Source organism: Pongo abelii, chromosome 15 (assembly GCF_028885655.2).
Source record: "Pongo abelii isolate AG06213 chromosome 15, NHGRI_mPonAbe1-v2.0_pri, whole genome shotgun sequence".
Classification (NCBI taxonomy): Eukaryota; Metazoa; Chordata; class Mammalia; order Primates; family Hominidae; genus Pongo; species Pongo abelii.
Genome location: NC_072000.2, coordinates 35,459,145 through 35,480,952, shown reverse-complemented (window position 1 = coordinate 35,480,952; position 21,808 = coordinate 35,459,145). Strand labels below are relative to the sequence as shown.

The 21,808-nt window shown below is 37.6% G+C and overlaps 1 protein-coding gene across 4 annotated transcripts in view; it reads right to left on the bottom strand.

Moving 5' to 3' along the window:
- NUBPL (NUBP iron-sulfur cluster assembly factor, mitochondrial) overlaps positions 1–21,808 on the bottom strand; it is a 340,279-nt gene that overhangs the window by 69,760 nt on the left and 248,711 nt on the right. For all 4 annotated transcript variants that reach the window (XM_063715833.1, XM_024232012.3, XM_063715834.1 and 1 more), the window contains one exon: positions 7,567–7,652. In XM_063715833.1, the coding sequence (XP_063571903.1) occupies positions 7,567–7,652 (86 nt within the window). The remainder of the gene's footprint in view (positions 1–7,566; positions 7,653–21,808) is intronic.

The window sequence follows — 21,808 nt, the reverse complement described above, 5'->3', positions numbered from 1 at the left end:
GAACCCAGGAGGCGGAGGTTGCAGTGAGCCAAGATCACACCACTGCACTCCAGCCTGGCGACAGAGCAAGACTCTGTCTCAAAAAAAAAAAAAAAAGGTCCAGACCACAGTAGGATTGTCTCTGTTTTTTGTTTTTAGCAGAAAAATTAAACCACAGGAAAGGCAGAATTTCTATCTCTCTTTTATAAAATAAATAGTTGTAAGACTGAAACAGTTACACAATTTTCAGAATTATTTATTAGGAAATAAATCAGTTCAGTGATCTACATTAGGATTTAATCTATATATTTGTTTCCAGGTCAAATGTGGTATAGACTGCTAGCTGCTCACCAAAATTCATGATCTCATCTTCCTCGGCACACAACTAATCGATATTTCTTGGGCTTCTTGAGAAATGTGACATGTGGTCACGTGACTGATTTTAGCTAGTAGAATATGCGTAGAAGTATGTGTATCACATCTAGGTCTGGCCCATAAAAATCTCCAAGGTAGGTACATGCCTCTGTATTCTCTTTCCTTGTGGCTGGCTAGAATGAAGATGGCTTCTAATGTAATTTTAGAAGTCACAATTGGAAATGACAGAGGCTCCAACAGTCTGAAAGACTGCATGGAAGAAGGCTACTCTACTCACCTGTTCATCTACTGTAATAGTACTGTTACATGAGCAAGAAAGAAACTTCCATTGTATTTGTATCATTATATATTTTGGGGTCTACTTGTAACAGCAATTAGCCTTCCTTAAATGAGGTAAATTTCAAATAATGCAGAATTTTAAACTCAAAATAATATAGCAACTTAATAAATCTATATGAAGATAATGTAGATGGCTCAATGAATATACTCAAAGAATAAAAAATCTCAAAGAACAGTAGTGTTTAAAATTCTAATTAATTTTTTTTTTTTTTTTTTTTTTGAGACAAGGTCTCACTCTAACACTCAGGCTGGAGCGTACTGACATGATCACACTTTACTGCACACTTTTACTTGACCTTCCAGGCTCAAGCGATCCTCCCACCTCAGCCTCTTGAGTAGCTTGGACTACAGTTGCATGCCACCACACTCGGCTAATTTTTTATTCTTTTGAAGAGACAGGGGCCTCAATATGTTGCCTAAGCCAGCCTTCAACTCCTAGCCTCAACCAGTACTCCTGCCTCGGCCTCACAAAGTGCTGGGATTACAGGCATGAACCACCATGCCAGCCCCAAATTCTTACTACCAAATAAAGGGATTAGTTAAAATACCCAGGTAAAATACATAAAAATCTGTAAATTTATCTGTTTCATAACATTCTAAAAAGTAATTATAAGAAAAAATTAATTATATAACATTATATAAACATTGAGTGCTTAGACTGCCAAAAACTGTACTTAACCCATTTATATGCATTATCTTGTTTATTTCTCATCTTAACCTCCTGAGGAAAATATTACTATGATTCCCATATGATGACTGAGAAAACTAAGGCATAGAATAAATAACTCAGGTCATACAGTCACAAAGTGGCAGAGCTGGGATCTACAATTTAAACTCCTCAGCTCATGCTCTTCACTACTATGCAAAAATGCCTCTGCAAGTAGTTTCCTATCATCTAAAAAAATTATAAGAAAATTTGGAAAGCAATTTAATTTGAAACCACGAAAGAATATCAAAAATGTGGTTCTCTAAGTGGTAATAAAAATCTGTATATAAGAAATTTTTTAAAGAGTATTTCTCTTGTCAGTATCTTTACCAGTTTCTTCCTTGACAAACACTGTTAAGTCACAACTCTCATAGAGAAGAAGGGCAGAGATTTGTGACTGAGTACCTAACCTCTTATTTCTAGTTTGTTGTCTACCTGAGCTACAAAGCAGCTCCTGGTAGATTTATTAATGGCATCGTAACTCTCAAAATTCTTTTGATTTCTGCCTTTTTTGTTCTAACTCTCCTACCCAATACAATCGATTCCCAAGACTGTCAATTCTTCCTTCAAAATGTCAATTACATTCATTTCCCCTTCCATTTTCACTGGCATTATTCTAATTAAGCCCCTTACTGCCTATCACCTACACCATGTTTTTCCAACTTTTTAAACTGTCTTACTGATAAAAGAAATATTTTACATCTTGACTACATGGAAGAAGGCCACTCTGCTTATCTGTTCATCTACTACAATAGTACTGTTACATGAGGAAGAAACACACAATACACACATATAATATGTGTATTTATACTTGAGACCAAATCTTTATGAAATAAGACTGTCTTCTTAAGAGCAATTTACTCTGACATGGTTTAAGCATTTTTGGTTACATCTCTTACTGTATCAATTTCACGATCTGTTGGTGGGTCACAACCTGCAGCATGAATAACTTTGATCATTGCAAATGTTCCCTTACTTCCTCTATGTTTCCTGGCTCCTATTCTTTTTATTCATCTCTACCAGATTAAAACTTTGTAAAGCTCTATCCTAATGATGTCTACTTCCCATCCAGCATTCTTTATGAACTCCTCTTATAATCTTAAGAAGAAAGTACAAATTCCTTAGCCTACTTACTGTTTAGGGCTCTACCAAACCTGGCAATACACCAATGAATAACTATCTCAACTATAGACAAACTGAACAATCCTGAACACAACTTGTGTATTCCTGATTCTTTCAAAACTGAATTCTGTCCGTCCCTAGTCCCTAGATATGCCTATGAAAATCCTACTGCACTCATTCACTCAGTATATATTTAGTGAGAAACTACATCTTCCAGGCACAGCGAGAGAGACAGGTGGTCACAGAGCTTATAGTATGAGTATAGTATAGTATAGTATAGTATAGTATAGTATAGTATAGTATAGTATAGTATAGTATAGTATAGTATGCAAATATGAAAGTACTGACAAATGTGAAAACAGTTACAAAGGGAGTAATAGAGTGTAATTGGATCATAAAATTAAAAAAGCTCATAAAAGGGTTAGGGCAGGCTGGGCACGGTGGCTCACGTCTGTAATCCCAGCACTTTGGGAGACCGAGGCGGGTGGATTGCTTGAGGTCAGGAGTTTGAGACCAGCCTGGCCAACATGGTGAAACCCCATCTCTACTAAACTACAAAAATAAGCTGGGCGTGGTGGTGGGTGCCTGTAATCCCAGCTACTAGGGAGGCTGAGGCAGGAGAATTGCTTGAACCCAGGAGGCAGGGGTTGCAGTGAGCTGAGATCACACTCCAGCCTGGGTGACAGAGCGAGACTCTGTCTCAAAAAAAAAAAAAAAAAAAAAAAAAAGGGATTAGGGCACCCCTCCCTGAGAAAAGCCTTTTATTTAATCTAAGTACCAAAGTATAAAAAGGAGTTAACAGGTGAAAAGTGAGGTTAAAATGTTCTCCAGTAGGGAAAAAGCATGGTAAGGGTCCTGAGGAGAAAAATGGTGTGTGGAAACTTCAAAGAAGAGGAAGAAGACCAGTTTGGCTGTGGCACAGAGAAAGCAAGGCAGAGTAGCCCATGAGCTGGGGTAAAGGGAACAGCAGATGTGGATGGCATTACATCCCAGATCAAAGTATCCTGCCTGCTATATGCCAGGTAACTATGCATTTAAGAATGTTTAAAGCATGTTTTCTTGCTATCCAAAACTTGCATTCTTCTGTGAAGACTGACAGGTAAACCTGTAATGGAATAAGAACCAAATTAAATATATGTGTAGGTAGATCTGAGACAGGAGTATTAACTTTTCCTGGCATACTGGGAAAAGCTTTCTAGAGGAAATAATGTCTGAGCAGAGATGTTAAAAATGAATACATAAGTTCCCTAAATTGGCCGTGGCTTATCAGGCAAAGGACCAGGATGTGTAAAATTACAGGGGCATGAAAAAAATAATCATGGCTTTTCCATAAAGTCATCCCTGATAGCCTGGAAGAAAAAGTGTTTTCATGCATCTCAGAATTTGAGGACTTTGCATCAAAATAGAGTTAGTCTACAGGATGATAAAGTACTTGAAGAAAGAGGCTTCATCCTCTTTATTTTTTTCTAAACCACTAATGGAAGTTCATTACAGCACTTTGCTTATAGAAGACACTAAATATCAGTAAATATAGATTTGTGGAAAAATAAATTAATCACATTTGTTGAATTAAAAGTAACTAAGTGATCCCTTATGTGCCAAAGGAGTAAGAGAATAAATATACTTTAATTTACTTTTCAGTAGCAGGGAATGAGATTATCAAAGAAGGAAGGGGTATATAGTGAAATCCCTTTGACACCAGAAGTTCAAATGGTAGGAGAAGGGCTCCAAATCGGGGTGCCTGGGACTCCCACATACAAGAAGGCAAGAAAAATGAGTGAGAATGACACAACACATAAATTACTCATTATTAAAAATGTATAAGACTGAAAATTTTTATTTTGTTTAAAGAAATAGTCTACCTACAAATATTGAGATAATTAAGGATTTGGCATAGTTGCTATCATTTCAGGCAGAGAACAGAGAATTTAATAGCTTATCTCTTCTCCTACTTCCCCTATCTAAGCTTTGAGTTTTAAGAAATCATTTAAATTAACTTCAATATGTTCTTGCAGACATTACTAAACTCTATCCATACCGATGAATTCCAATGACATCATCGTTTCCATGGTAACTAATGCACCTCAAATGGGGGAAAAACAGAGAGCAGGACTAAAAACCAAGGGGAAGAAATGGAATAAAGTGGTATAAACAAAGCATAACATCTCTTTTTGTATTTATAAAACACTTACTAATTTCAAATGCTTTACTGTTACTTTGGCTGTGGGGCTCTTAAGGCCCAGAGGGATCTCCGAGGTCATCAAATCCACTTCCCACTCATAGCCCAGACCTTCTTTACAATGTAGCTAATCATGATTGCCCAATTGTTCACAGAGCTTATTGCTGGAAAGTTCTCACTCATTCACTTGCAAACATGACTGAATACCTATCTTGTTCTGCAGATTTAAGAGATGATTAAGACCTTCCATCTCTTTTAAAAAATGTTTGTAGTTTAGAAGGCAAATAATTTAAATGTACGGTGGAAAAAAAAAAAGAGAGCTGTAATAAAGATATAGGAAGATGTCCAAAAGGCCAGAGGAAAGAACTATAAATTTCAACTTGGAAGAATTACACAGTTCCAATGACTTTCATTTCTACTCCCACTAAGTCCCACAAACCCATAACAACATCCTGGACCTTGCCATGACCCAGAACTGCTCTAACTTGGCAAACTTATACTCTAACATCAACTTTCTGATCCCAAACAGCTCTTTCACCTTCTAACTGATCCCTGAAGTAGTCCTATGAGCCTTATGGAGTCCATCAGCCTTCATTTGGAATACTTCCTCATAATACTTGCTTGCTAATATCCTCAACGTTTATCCTTCAGTGGCATCCACCTAGCAATAGCCTAACCTGGACTTAGTGACCATCCCTTTTCCTCTCTGTTATGTTCCATAAGGATTATCTGTCCAACCCTCTGCCTTAGAATCTAGGAAAAAATCTGTCAGAACAGTATGAGATTAAGTACTCAGGTTTATAGGTATACAGGTTTACATAGGGACTGAGGAATAATATATGCTGAATTTGGCAACTATGGTCATTAGACTCCTAACTAGCAAAGTCCATGTAGGACTTTCTCCATAGCCAGTCACCTCAAATGACAGTGTCAGTTGAGATGGTATTTTGATATACAAAATGATAATTTATAGGGGGTAAAATTTTAAAAAGGTCTTGCTCCTGCTCTGTTTAAAACTTTTTCCTCAAGGAATTCACGTTTTTGGGTGAGCTAAACACCCTCAACTCTCATCTTACAGAATGAGAAGTTAAGCATTCACTTATGTGCAAATAGAATGGCTATTATCCTGACTTTGGCGTGATCTTAACAGACAATTGGCACTGTTATCTAATTTCTGCCAGAAAGAAGGATTATAGATTACTTAAGTCAATGTCATAATTTTTGGTAGATAACCTTCTAACTTTTTGCTGATTTATATTTTAAAATCCCATATAACAAGTAACCTTATTTAGTTATCTGGGTAGGCATTACTTGTGTCTAGTTTGTCTTAGAGGGCATAATACAAAGTAACACTGCTCAAATTAGGTGCTTTAGAGAGAGTTTTCTGTGTGAGGCAGGCATTTGGTTATCACTGTTTTAAAAATTTTCCAACCTAAAGTTCACGACATAGAACACTGGCCCTAAAGTACTTGCTGATTATAATTATAAACCCGCTAGTGAAAAACCCTCGGACGACCTGGAAGGTAAGCATACAGGCACCTTCCTTATCAGCCTCCTCGATTTTCACGAGAACATGTCAATCCAACCCAGAGTTCCTCAGCTTGCCAATGCCCACAGCACTGTGCTAACTGGCAAGGGAGAAGAGGTACTTGAGGAAATTCACCTCAACCATTCTACTACACTATTTTATACTTTTCAGAAGCCCTCTGGGAGATAAACATTTATGAAAGCTTCCCTTCAAGTCCATTCATTCAAATACATTACTGGATCTTATCCTGTATCACGGTCTCACTGAAGAATCTGATAAAAGTTATAATTCGTTCCATACCAAAACAAATACACGTAGGCATACAATTTAGGGCTGGGGGAGGTGAGAGAGAGAAAAATCATGAGACTCCTGAAGCTAATCTACAGACTGAAGTTTAAAAAGCTCTGATGTATATGCTGTAAAATCTGTCTTTGAATTAAGCAAGGCCACTAGCTAGCCAGCCACAGAGAAGCATCATGTTGGCACTGTATTGAAATGTTTGCTTTAAATTGTACTCCAGCACAATTCCACCTGCTTTTGTTGAGGCACACTAGAAGGAAGAACCCTGTATTTACTGTAAAGAAGGTGATGAGAGTGTGTTCACTACATACACAGGTTCTTCTTTCTAAGAACCTAGGGAAGATATTTCTTTCTGGTCTCAGCTCTGTCTCTTTTGAGCATCCAGTTTTGTTTTTGTTTTTTTAGCTTTGTAGAAATGCAGTTTTATAATGGTACTATTTTTCTTTTCCTTTGGCTGCTAGAAAAGTCATGGTACACCCCTAGCATGTATTTAAGCTTCTTAATAGCATGCAATTTGTTTACTGATTTCACTTCTGACCCCATCTAATTTTAATTATTTTGTCTATTTTTATCTTATTTTTAACTTTCATTCCACCAAATTAGGCAGAAAATCCTGAAGTGCCTCCTAGAAGAAGGTGAGCTATAAATGAGTTGAACTGTAGGAGGCAGAAGGAAAAAAGTAATCTTTTTTTTCATCTGTTTCCCCAAAAGTGATCTATTCAAGTCTATCTATCTAAATAATTTCCTAAAACACTCTTGTAATTTTTTTTGTCAGTGATAGCTGCAAGTATGAGAGAAGTAGTACTTCTATAGAAAACTCTTACCTAAAGGGTGTTTTACAATTCTTCTGGATTAATATCATGTATAGACATGTCTGTACCTGTAAGTGTGTTTTTAAAGTAACCATAATGATAAACTAGGACTTTCATAAAGACTTCTGCACAGGACTAAATTAAAACTTCAACTGTATTTTTCAATGATTTGCTTCTTCAGTTAGAAGAGTTTTATATTTTTCACAGTGAAGCTGTAAATGCTTACGGGCACGTGGACTCTGCGAAACATCTCAGCACCCTTGTGTGCATCCATCAGTGCAATGTCCTGGGGCGTGGAGACAATCACAGCACCTAGCCAAAGATAAACAAAATACTATTATCTTTTAATTCTCTATGGAGAAATTACTTCCAACATTATGTTGCTTACATACGCAAATAGTCTATTACATTAACTATTTAGGTCATTCATATACATTTTACACACATGAATGAGAAAGACAAGAAAATGTCGACTTTGTTTTGGCCTAACTTTGAATCCTCACTTCTAAAATCACAACTGGGCCAGGCATGGTGGCTCATGCCTATAATCCCAGCATCTTGGGAGGCCAAGGTGGGCAGATCGTTTGGGGTCAGGAGTTCGAGACCAGCCTGGCTAACATGGTGAAATCCTGTCTCTACTAAAAATACAAAAATTAGCCAGGCATGGTGGCTAGTGCCTGTAATCCCAGCTACTTGGGAGGCTGAGGCAGGAGAATCACTTGAACCTGGGAGACAGAGGTTGCAGTGAGCCGAGATCACACCACTGCCTTCCAGCCTGGGTGACAGAGCAAGACTTCTCAAAACAAAAAATAAAATAAAATAAAAATCACAACTGACGAATCAGTGATTCAGGATCATAACTCTATCAATGGAACTTTCTTCCCACTCAGATAATGTGCTAGTTATACAGATGCACAAGGTAGGCTTTACTTTCACATTAACAGTCCAATAGCCAGGCATGGTGGCATGTGCCTGTAATCCCAACTACTTGGGAGGCTGAGGTGGAGGGATCACTTAAGCCCAGGAGTCCAAGACCAGCCTGGGCAATACAGTGAGACCCCCATCTCAAAAAAAAAAGGAAGAAAAAAGAAGAAAGAAGAAACAAGAAGAAGGAGGAGGAGGAGAAGAAATGAAGAAAGAAGAAGAAAAAGGAGGAGGAAGAAGAAAGAAGAAAAAAGAAGATGACAACGAAGAAGATGATGAAGGAGAGGAAAAAGAGGAAGATGAAGAAGAAAGAAAGAATGAAAGAAAGAGAGAGAAAAAAAGAAAAGGAAAAGAAAGGAAAGGAGAAAGAGGGGAGGAGGAGGAAAAGGAGAAGAAGAGGAAGATGAGGAGGAGGAGAAGGAGGAGGTTGTTAATAGTCTACTTGGGAGATTGAAAAATTAAGCATTACAATACAATATGCTAAGGAGGAGGAGAAGGAGAACAAGGGGGAGGAGAAAGAAGAAGAAGAAAAGAAGAGGAGGAGGAGGAGGAAGAAGAAGCTGTTAATATTCTACTTGGAAGACTGAAAAAATAAGGATTACAACACAATATGCTAAGCATTATAACAGAGGTGTGCACAGGGTGTTATGGAGTTATAAAGAAGAAATAGGAAGAAAAGCTAACTAATTCAATCTAGGAGAGAAAATGGTGAAGTACGACAGATGGAAGGGGAAGCTAGACATAGGAGAAACAACGGAGAAAAGTGTCCAGAAAGAGGTGATTCTTAGGCTGAGTCCTAGAAGTTTATATTCTTAAAAACTCACACTGCGGAAAGCAGTTTAGTGGGAATAAAACTGAGGGCTGTGGCAGAAATTCAGATGCAAAATGGTAGAGGCCTGAACTGAAGTGGATGCAGATGGCAAATTTTCTGGATCTCCACTACTACCCGACAGAAACCAGGTAGTACTAGGGTACAGAGTTTTGAGAGAAAGTGCAGTACAATTTTTCTTTAGGTCAAAACAACAAAGGCCTGGTTAAGATTGGCCGAGTCTGTGAATTTTTTTTTTTAATTTTGTGGTTCCCTCTAGATGATAACCTAAAAAATAATTAACATAAACATAATATAGATCACATGGCTGACCATCACCTTATAATTAAATACAGAATGCTATGACAATTCAGAGCCCCAAACTGTTAAATTGGTATCAAGTGGCAGACACAACTAATGAAAACAGAGGCAAGACTAACAATAAATAACTGATTACACCAAGTGAAGGTCAAATGATACTAGACAGTATTGCCTGAAGGGATATTTTGAAGAAGTTCAAATAGAGAAAAGTGGTGGGAGAACTAAGTTATCACAAAGCACATGGCAGTATGGGCATGCCAAACTCAAAAGAACCTATACAGTAGTAGTTAGCTGTAAATTCATCTTGCAATCAGCATCTTCATTTCAGGAAAAAACATCTTTTACATTAAATTAACATCATAAATTTGAATTTTACTGATTTTGTGAGTTTTGGTTGTATTTAATTTAATTTTTAAACTATATAATATGAGCTATAAACTTAAGAAATTTGTGTTTATACCTAGTTAAGTAATCTTATAATAAAAATAAGTGAGTATGTGGTGCGGGAAGATGATTTTTCCTTTAGAAGAAGGGCCTATTCGTTACTCAAGTTTGAGATACACTATTTTTAGAATTCAAAGAGATCAGTGTTCAAAATTTGATTCTATAGCTGACTACCTGTGTGACTAGATAATGACTTAACCTATCAGAGTTTTTGTTTCTTCATCTACAAAATAGCATGGAAATACTTAGGTCACAGGATTAAAATAATTAAATAAACTACTATATAGAGACACTTGACATGATACCTAACATTCAATAAATGATAGCTGTCACTGTTAATATCATCATTATTACATATATTATTGTTATTAATAAAATGCCTTAGACGTTGCTGGGAAGGTCATTTTCCTAAAGGCTATCAGGCAGCTCATCCTACTTTTCAAACTGTTCCATGGATCACTACAGCCTTCTATTTTGATTTACTTTGCCCAAGAAACCAAAAATTGACACTTCTCTTTCCCCTCTTGCAAAGACTGATGGAAATCACATCTCGGCAAAAGTTACACTCTACACCTCCAATACATTTCCAGAATTTGCCACCTTCCAGATTCTGTTATTAATCTGTTTCCTAGTTTTTTTCATATCCAGTCATTTGGAAGGGATCAAATTCTAGCTCTGGCTGTATCCAGCTGTATAACTAACTTCAAACAAATAAGAATCACTCTGAGTCTCAGTTTCTTTAACTGTAAAACTAATGCCTGCACTAGTTTCCAAGGACTCAGCTATCTCTATGATTACACTATTTAGCATTACATCTTAACTATAAATAGCTTTTAGAACTACCTCTGCTCAACTTGACTGCCCTAGTAATCTTATTTAAGGGGTATTAGCCCTCAATCTCAGAGCTATTCTCTTCCTACATAAGCAGAGAAATCTCCTTGGCTATTTCCTCCAAATCTTCTCCTTCACTATATATTAGTATGTAGGATGTTCTCTACTGCATTGGCTCTAAAAAGTATTCTTAGCTTTCATATGATATAAACATGTTACTGTTTTAAATACTTTTTGTCTACTATTTGTATCACCATTACACAATATAGCTTCAAGGGCAGTTATGATTTTTTTCATCTTTTTATCAAACAAAAGTAATGACATAATATTTTGCACAAAATAGGCACTTAACAAAAGATCAGCAATTTAAACAATGTTCTTATATTTTCAGAATCATCTCCCCTAGATTACTTCAGCATAAACTTTAAGTTGGCAACTCCTTGAACTAGGAGTCAAGAGCTCCAGATTCTGGTTTTGATGACAGTCTTAATATAATATATAACCTTGAATAACTAACTAAGTCTCAATATATCTCAATTAACTGCTTTATAAAATGAATCTATTTCCATAGGCCCTATTTAACTTAAACAGCTGTTACATTAAAAAAAAAAGTTTTATTAAAATGTTCAGGGACATTATTTTAATAGCTATAAGATACTAGAGAGGGGGATTAAACTGGCTTGGTTTTCTCTGTGCTTAATTAACCCTAACACAGTAGCACAAATAAGCATCTGTGCCATTTGGGTTTCTTTGCAGAATAGTCTGAATAGCACCATTCGAACAAATTAATAACAACATTTGACAAGGACAATGATCATCTTCCATGTCCTGTCAAATGCTCACGAAACATGTAAACATTTCATGGAACTATATTTATAGAAGACTTTTTTTGGTGTAAAATTTTTTTTGTCTACTATTTGTAGAAATATATGGGGTATTTTGCTGAAATATATGTTCTTAATTAATGATTAAGTCCTTAATCACAATACAATCAGCCTCTGGGTTTTGCCCTGAAAAAAAATTTCTAATCCTTGTTGAAGAAGACAGAAACATAACTGGCTCACACATAAATCACTACCTCTTTTGCTGTATAGTACATCAAAGTTTAGTATAGTATATAAGTTTCGTATATCATATAAGTAATCATTTCAGATAGCCCTAGAATGAACTTCAAATTTTATAAGAAAATAATGCATAAACAACATAACCTCCAGTAAAATTAAATTTAGTCCTTAATCTAGCATAACCTAGATTTTTATTTTAAATTTTATTTTAAATTTTATTTTAATTTTTGTGAGTACATAGTAGCTATATATATTTAAGGGGTCCATGAGATGTTTTGATACAGGCATGCAATGTGTAATAACCACATCATGTAAAATGGGGTATCCATCCCCTCAAGCATTTATCTTTTGTGTTATAACCAATACAATTAAACTTTTAGATATTTTAAAATGTACAATTAAGTTACTATTGACTATAGTCACCCTGTTGTGCTGTCAAATACTAGGTCTTATTCATTCTTTCTAACTATTTTTTTTGTACCCATTAGCCACTGCCATCTCCTCTGGACCCCACTACCCTTCCCCACCTCGAATAACTATCCTCTACTCTCTCTGACCATAAGTTCAATTGTTGTAATTTTAGATCCCACAAATAAGTGAGAACATGCAATATTTGTCTTTCTGGCCAGGCTTATTTCACTTCACATAATCGCATCCAGTTCCATCCATGTTGTTGCAAATGACAGGATCTCATTCTTTTTATGGCTAAATAGTACTCCATTGTGTATAAATAACACGTTTTCTTTAACCATTCATCTGTTGATGGACACTTAGGTTGCTTTCAAATCTTGGCTATTGTGAACACTGCTGCAATAAACATGGGAGTACAGATATCTCTTTGATATACTGATTTCCTTTCTTTTGGGTGTATACCCAGCAATAGGACTGCACAGTCATATGGTAGCTCTATTTTTAGTTTTTTGAGGAACCTCGAAACTGTTCTCGATAGTGGTTGTACTAATTTACATTCCTACCAACAGTGACAAGGGTCCCCTTTTCCTCACATCCTTGCCAGCATTTGTTATTGCCTGACTTTGGACATAAGCCATTTTAACTGGGGTGAGATGATATCTCTTTGTAGTTTTGATTTGAATTTCTCTGATTATCAATTATTCTGAGCACCTTTTCATATGTCTGTTTGCCATTGTATGACTTCTTTTCACAAATGTCTATTCAGATCTTTTGCCAATTTTTAAACAGGATTGTTAGACTTTTTCCTATAGAGTTGTTGGAGCTCCTTATATATTCTGGTTATAAATCCTTTGTCAGTTGGGTAGTTTGCAAATATTTTCTCCCATTTCCGGGTCGTTTCTTCACTTGATGGTTCCTTTAATGTGCAGAAGCTCTTTAACGTGATGTGATCCCATTTGTCCATTTTTGCTTTGATAGCCCAGATTTTTAAATTTTATTTATTTATTTATTTATTTATTTATTTATTTATTTATTTATTTTTGAGATGGAGTTTCGCTCTTGTTGCCCAGGCTGGAGTGCGATGGCACAATCTCAGCTCACCGCAACCTCCGCCTCCAGGGTTCAAGCAATTCTCCTGTCTCAGCCTCCAGAGTACCTGGGATTACAGGCATGCACCACCATGCCCAGCTAATTTTTGTATTTATTTAGTAGAGATGGGGTTTCTCCATGTTGGTCAGGCTGGTCTCGAACCCCTGACCTTGGGTGATCCACCCACTTCAGCCTCCCAAAGTGCTGGGATTACAGGGACCAGACAATGTGCCGGGCCTTTTTTTTTGAGATGGAGTCTTGCTCCGTCGCCCAGGCTGGAGTGCAATGGCACGATCTCGTCTCACTGCAACCTCCCCCTCCCGGATTCAAGCAAATCTCTTGCCTCAGCCTCCTGAGTAGCTGGGATTACAGGTGCCCACCACCACGCCCAGCTAATTTTTGTATTTTTGGCAGAGACAGGGTTTCACCTTATTTGTCCGGCTGGTCTCTAACTCCTGACCTCAGGTGATCCACCGTCTCTGCCTCCCAATGTGCTGGGATTACAGGCGTGCACCACTGCGCATGGCCCCAGATTTTTAAATTTTGAAGGAATTATGTCAATTTATTCTTGTCACTGTATCATTCAACTTAACAGATGGTCTCTGAAACCTGATATTACATTTCATCTTTACAATTCTTGGCTTTCTACCTGTTAAATTTAAATTTTTCCCAGAAACATGAGCCAATATGAATTAGTCTAGAGTTTTCTCCCTTTATACCATCATTAATGATGTCACTTCAGTTTGTGATGAAGGGACTGATAGAAAACTTGTGCTCTCTCTACTGACTGTAAGGAAGTGTCAACGGCAGCAAAAAATGAGGTTTAGTTTGCAATAAATTGAATTATTTTCTGAGGGAAAAATGCCTATCTCAAGAAGCCCATCAAGAATTCTCTATCAATATTTTTTCTTTTCTTTTTTTTTTTTGAGACAGAGTCTCGCTCTGTTGCCCAGGCTGGAGTGCAGTGGTGCGATCTCAGCTCACTGCAAGCTCCGCCTCCCGGGTTCATGCCATTTTCCTGTCTCAGCCTACTGAGTAGCTGGGACTACAGACGCCCGCCACCACGCCCGGGTAATTTTTTGTATTTTTAGTAGAGATGGGGTTTCACCGTGTTAGCCAGGATGGTCTCGATCTCCTGACCTCGTGATCTGCCCGCCTCAGCCTCCTAAAGTGCTGGGATAACAGGCGTGAGCCACCACACCTGGCCAAGAATTCTCTGTCCATTTTCTAAAGTAAATGTCTAAGTCTAAACGATTAAAAATATTGTTTAAATGCTAATTCACAACTTATAATCCTTTTAAAAGGCTTCTTATCAGCTGAGATTTACTATAAAAGGTTGATGGTCTGGCAGATTCTGGCAAATAAATAAACATTTTACAAAATAATTATTTAGAATATTAATTGTCAATTCTCCTATTAAGAGGAAAATCTATTTATGACTGCATATGTGGATTTGGGTCAGAGTTCAGAGTAGTTAAACATTTAAAACTGATGATTCCAGATGTTAGACTGATCATAATTATACTAGTGTGGAACAACTCAACTATGCATTCTAGTCCCCAGGGCATAGATCGTATCTAATTCTCTTGCTTGATTGAGAACTTCAGTGCTGGAGCCTAGTAGACATGTGCAACAAAACCTGCTCAGGGTTATAGCTGGAGAAATAATTCTATACCTTACAATTATAAGCACATCAATATAAAGTCAAATAAGACTTTAAAAAATTAACTATTTTTAATGTTCACACTGCTCTTAATATTTAGTGCTACTGATTCTCCTTTATTTAGAAATATACTTGCATCAAAAGAAAATAATCATTCAACATCTGATGTTTAACAAAAACAATACCAAATATATTTTTCTATTAACTATAAAGCAGATTGGCATTGGTATTTTTTAGCTCTCCTCTGTCTTTCTCCTGTCACCCCCAAAATTCCTGAGTTTTAAATATTATTTGCTGTAAGATCAAGGATTACCTACCAATATTAGTATCAGCAGAAAGAAACATAATTTAAAAGGTAAATTCACCTCAAATGTACTCACAGACCAACAGGAAATATAAATAATTTTTGGATGAGCCACTATTTTGACCTCTTGCTCCTTTCCAACAGACTATACAAGTGATTACGGTCACAAAGAGAATGTTTTATTAATTTAGAAATGAATCATTATTTTGCTCACTTCAGAAACAAATCTTCCTACAGAAAATTATATCAATTGGCTGGGCGCGGTGGCTCACGCCTGTAATCCCAGCACTTTGGGAGGCCAAGGCGGGCGGATCACGAGGTCAGGAGATCGAGACCATCCTGGCTAACACGGTGAAACCCTATCTCTACTAAAAATACAAAACATTAGCTGGGCGTGGTGGCTGGTGCCTGTAGTCCCAGCTACATGGGAGGCTGAGGCAGGAGAATGGCGTGAACCCAGGAGGTGGAGCTTGCAGTGAGCCAAGATCGCAGTGGACTGCAGTCCAGCCTGGGCGACAGTGTGAGACTCCAACTCAAAAAAAAAAAAAAAAGAAAAAAGAAAAAAAGAAAACTATATCAACTGTGGAAAAAAGAATTAAACATAATAATAAGTGGAAACAATGCTATATCAACATTACTGGTGTTCTAAATCATCCTAATTGATGAAGAAGAAAAAAACAAAGTTACTGGTGAGAGAGAGCATGTGCACTTTGGAAGGTTAAGAATCCAACTTTGAGTAAGTGTGATGTGGTGCCAAGAAGAATGTATATTCTGTTGATTTGGGGTGGAGAGTTCTGTAGATGTCTATTACGTCTGCTTCATCCAGGCTGAGTTCAAGTCCTGAATACCCTTGTTAATTTTCTGTCACATTGTTCTGTCTAACATTGACAGTGGGGTGTTAAAGTCTCTCACTATTATTGTGTGGGAGTCTAAGTCTCTTTGTAGGTCTCTACATGAATCTAGGTGCTCCTTTATTGGGTGCATATATATTTAGGATAGTTAGCTCTTCTTGTTGCATTGATCCCTTTACCACTATGTAATGCCCTTCTTTGTCTTTTTAGATCTTTGTTGGCTTAAAGTCTGTTTTATCAGAGACTAGGATTGCAACCCATGCTTTTATTCCTTTTTTTTCTTTTAATTTGCTTGGTAAATATTCCTCCATCCCTTTATTTTGAGCCTATGTGTGTCTTTGCACATGAAATGTGTCTCCTGAATACAGCACACTGATGGGTCTTGACTCTTTATCCAATTTGACAGTCTGCATCTTTTAATTGGGGCATTTACCCCATTTACATTTAAGGTTAGTATTGTTATCTGTGAATTTGATCCTATCATTATGATGCTAGTTGGTTATTTTGCCCGTTAGTTGATGCAGTTTCTTCATAGTGTCGATGGTCTTTTCAACTTGGTATGTCTTTGCAGTGGCTGGTACCAGTTTTCCTTTCCATATTTACTGCTTCCTTCAGGAGCTCTTGTAAGGCAGGCCTGGATGCTTGTCTATAAAGGATTTTATTTCTCTTCTGCTTTGCTTATGAAGCTTAGTTTGGCTGGACATGAAATTCCGGGTTGAAAATTCCTTTAAGAATGTTGAGTATTGGCCACCACTCTCTTCTGGCTTATAGGGTTTCTGCAGAGAGATTTGCTGTTAGTCTGATGGGCTTCCTTTTGTGGGTAACCCGACCTTTCTCTCCGGCTGCCCTTAACATTTTTTCCTTCATTTCAACCTTGGTGACTCTGAAGATTATGTGTCTTGGGGTTGCTCTTCTCAAGGAGTATCTTTGTGGTGTTCTCTGTGTTTCTTGAATTTGAATGTTGGCCTGTCTTGTTAGGTTGGGGAAGGAAAATTCTCCTGGATAATAACCTGAAGAGTGTTTTCCAACTTGGTTTCATTCTCACCGTCACTTTCAGGTACACCAATCAAACGTAGGTTTGGTCTTTTTACAGAGTCCCATGTTTCTGGGAGGCTTTGTTCATTCCTTTTCATTCTTTTTTCTCTAATTTTGTCTTCATGCTTTATTTCATTAAGTTGATCTTCAATCTCTGATATTCTTTCTTCTGCTTGATTGATTAGGATATTGATACCTGCGTATGCTTCACGAAGTTCTCGTGCTGTTTTTCAGCTCCATCAGGTCATTTATATTCTTCTCTAAACTGGTTATTCTAGTTAGCAATTGGAAGTAAAACACTCCTGAGCAAATGCAAAAGAATGGAAATCATAACAAACTGTCTCTCAGACCACAGTGCAAACAAATTAGAACTCAGGATTAAGAAACTCACTCAAAACCACACAACTACATGGAAACTGAACAACCTGCTCCTGAATGACTACTGGGTAAATAATGAAATTAAGGCAGAAGTAAAGAAGTTCTTTGAAACCAATGAGAACAAAGAGACAACATACCAGAATCTCTGGGACACAGCTAAAGTGGTGTTTAGAGGGAAATTTATAGCACTAAATGCCCACAGGAGAAAGCAGGAAAGATCTAAAATCGAAACCCTAACATCACAATTAAAAGAATTAGAGAAGCAAGAGCAAACAAATTCAAAAGCTAACAGAAGACAAGAAATAACTAAGATCAGAGCAGAACTGAAGGAGATAGAGACACGAAAAACTCCTAAAAAAATCAATGAATCTAGGAGCTGATTTTTTTAAAGGATTAACAAAATAGATAGACTGCTAGCCAGACTAATAAAGACGAAAAGAGAGAAGAGTCAAATAGACACAATAAAAAATGATAAAGGGGATATCACCACTGATCCCACAGAAATACAAATTACCATCAGAGAATACTATAAACACCTCTACGCAAATAAACTAGAACATGTAGAAGAAATGGATACATTCCTGGACACATCCACCCTCCAAACACTAAATCAGGAAAAAGTTGAATCCCTGAATAGACCAGTAAGTTCTGAAACTGAGGCAGTAGTTAATAGCCTACCAACCAATAAAAGCCAGGATCAGATGGATTCACAGCTGAATTCTACCAGAGGTACAAAGAGGAGTTGTACCATTCCTTCTGAAATTATTCCAAACAATGGAAAAAGAGGGAATCCTCCCTAACTCATTTTATGAGGCCAGCATCATCCTGATGCCAAAACCTGGCAGAGACAAAACAAAAAAAGAAAATTTCAGGCCCATATCACTGATGAACATTAATGCGAAAATCCTCAATAAAATACTGGCAAACTGAATCCAGCAGCACATTAAAAAGCTTATCCACCATTATCAAGTCAGCTTCATCCCTGGCATGCAAGTCTGGTTAAATATATGCAAATCAATAAAAATAATCCATCACATAAACAGAACCAATAACAAAAGCCACATGATTATCTCAATAGATGCAAAAAGGGCTTCGATAAAATTCAACACCACTTCATGCTAAAAATGCTCAATAAACTAAGTATTGATGGAATGTATCTCAAAATAATAAGAGCTATTTATCACAAACCGACAGCCAGTATCATACTGAATGGGCAAAAGCTGGAAGCATTCCCTTGAAAAATGACACAAGATAAGGATGACCTCTCTTACCACTCCTATTCAACACAGTATTGGAAGTTCTGGCCAAGGCAATCAGGCAAGAGAAAGAAAGAAAGGGTATTCAAATAGGAAGACTGGAATTCAAATTGTCTTTGTTTGCAGATGACATGATTATATATTTAGAAAACCCCATCGTCTCAGCCCAAAATCTCCTTAAGCTGATAAGCAATTTCAGCAAGTCTCAGGATACAAAATCAACGTGCAAAAATCACAAGCATGCCTATACACCAATAACAGACAAAAAGAAAGACAAATCATGAGTGAACTCACATTCACAATTGCTACAAAGAGTATAAAATACCTAGGAATCCAATTTACAAGGGATGTGAAGGACCTCTTCAAGGAGAACTACAAACCACTGATCAAGAAAATAAAAGAGGACACAAAAAAATGGAAAAAAAAATTCCATACTCGTGAATAGGAAGAATCAATATTGTGAAAATGGCCATACTGCCCAAAGTAATTTATACATTCAATGCTATCCCCATCAAGCTACCACTGACTTTCTTCACAGAATTAGAAAAAGGTACTTTAAGTTTCGTATGGAATCAAAAAAGAGCCCATATAGCCAAGACAATCCTAAGCAAAAAGAACAAAGCTGGAGGCATCAGGCTACCTGACTTCAAACTATACTACAAGTCTACAGTAACCAAAACAGCATGGTACTGGTACCAAAACAGAGATATACACCAATGGAACAGAACAGAGGCCTCAGAAATAACACCACACATCTACAACCATCTGATCTTTAACAAACCTGCCAAAAACCAGCAATGGGGAAAGGATTCCCTATTTAATAAGTGATGTTTGGAAAACTGGCTAGCCATATGCAGAAAACTGAAACTGGACCCCTACCTTACACCTTATACAAAAATTAATTCAAGATGGATTAAAGCCTTAAATGTAAGACCTAAAACCATGAAAACCCTAGAAGAAAACCTAGGCAATACCATTCAGGATATAGCCATGGGCAAAGACTTCATGACTAAAACACCAAAAGCAATGGCAAAAAAAGCCAAAATTGACCAATGGGATTGAGTTAAAATAAAGAGCTTGTGCACAGCAAAAGAAATTATCATCATAGTAAACAGCCAACCTACAGAATGGGAGAAAATTTTTGCAATCTATCCATCTGACATGGGTTAATATCCAGAATGTACAAGGAACTTAAACAAATTTACAAGAAAAAAACAAACAACCCCATCAAAAAGTGGGCAAAAGATATGAAGAGACACTTCTCAAAAGAAGACATTTATACAGCCAACAAACATATGAAAAAAAGCTCATCATCACTGGTCATTGGAGAAATGCAAATCAAAACCACAATGAGATACCATCTTATGCCAGTTAGAATGGCAATCATTAAAAAGTCAGGAAACAACAGATGCTGGAGAGGTTGTGGAGAAACAGGAAAGCTTTTACACTGTTGGTGGGAGTGTAAATTAGTTCAACCATTGTGGAAGACAGTGTGGCGATTCCTCAAGGATCTAGAACCAGAAATACCATTGACCCAGCAATCCCATTGCTGGGTATATACCGAAAGGATTATAAATCATTCTACTATAAAGACACATGCACACGTATGCTTATTGCAGCACTGTTCACAATAGCAAAGACTTGGAACCAACCGAAATGCCCATCAATGATGGACTGGATAAGAAAATGTGGCACATATACACCATGGAATACTATGCAGCCATAAAAAAGGATGAGTTCATGTCCTTTGTAGGGACATGGATGAAGCTGGAAATTATCATTTTCAGCAAACTAACACAGGAACAGATAACCAAACACCACATGTTCTCACTTATAAGTGGGAGTTGAACAATCAGAAACACATGGACATAGGGAACGGAACATCACACACTGGGGTCTGTCAAGGGTTGGGGGCTAGGGGAGAGATAGCATTAGGAGAAATACCTAATGTAGACAACAGGTTGATGGGTGCAGGAAACCACCACGGTACGTGTATATCTATGTAACCTGCACGTTCTGCACATGTATCCCAGGACTTAAAGTATGTGTGTGTGTGTGTGTGTGTGTGTGTGTGTATGTATGTATGCATATATATATATATATATATATATATATATATAGCAAAAAAGAATACAAGTTCGCCAAAGAAATCTGGATACATATCTGCTGTTTAGTGACAACTACTGGCTCTTCAATATAATGGAGTGAACAGTTAAATGGGCTTCCAGTCACTTCATCTTAATGACGCTATAAAGAATTAACCAGAGCTGGCTGGGCACGGTGGCTCACGCTTGTAATCCCAGCACTTTGGGAGGCCAAGGAAGGCAGATCATGAGGTCAGGAGATCGAGACCATCCTGGCTAACACAGTGAAACCCCGTCTCTGCTAAAAATACAAAAAAAATTAGCCAGGCGTGGTGGCAAGTGCCTGTAGTCCCAGCTACTTGGGAGGCAGAAACAGGAGAATGGCGTGAACCTGGGAGGCAGGGCTTGCAGTGAACAGAGATCACACCACTACACTGCACTCCAGCCTAGGCGACAGAGCAAGACTCCATCACAAAAAGAAAAAAAGAAAAAAAAAAAAAGAACTAACAAGAGCTATCCAGACTGAGTTCACTTAGGAACCACTGGGGACAAAAGAGGCTTCCATGGATTTTAAAGCGCTTAGGATGGAATCAGACAGCTCTGTCAGTGCATATCTGTCTCTGTCTGTCTGTCTGTCTTCATTCTCTTTCTCTCTCTTCCCTGCTTCCTCCTTCTGATGTCTCCAGTAAAGTTAAGATAAAACCCTTGCAAGATGGCCAAATAGGAACAGCTCCGGTCTGCAGCTCCCAGTATGATCGACGCAGAAGATGGGTGATTTCTGCATTTCCAACTGAGGTACCTGGTTCATCTCACTGGGACTGGTGTGAAAGTGGGTGCAGGCCATGGAGGGCAAGCGGAAGCAGGGCAGAGCATCACCTCACCCGGGAAGTACAAGGGGTCGGGGGATTTCCCTTTCCTAGCCAAGGGAAGCCCTGACAGACTGTACGGGGAAAATCGGGACACTGCCACCTAAACACTGTGCTTTTCCAATGGACTCAGCAAACT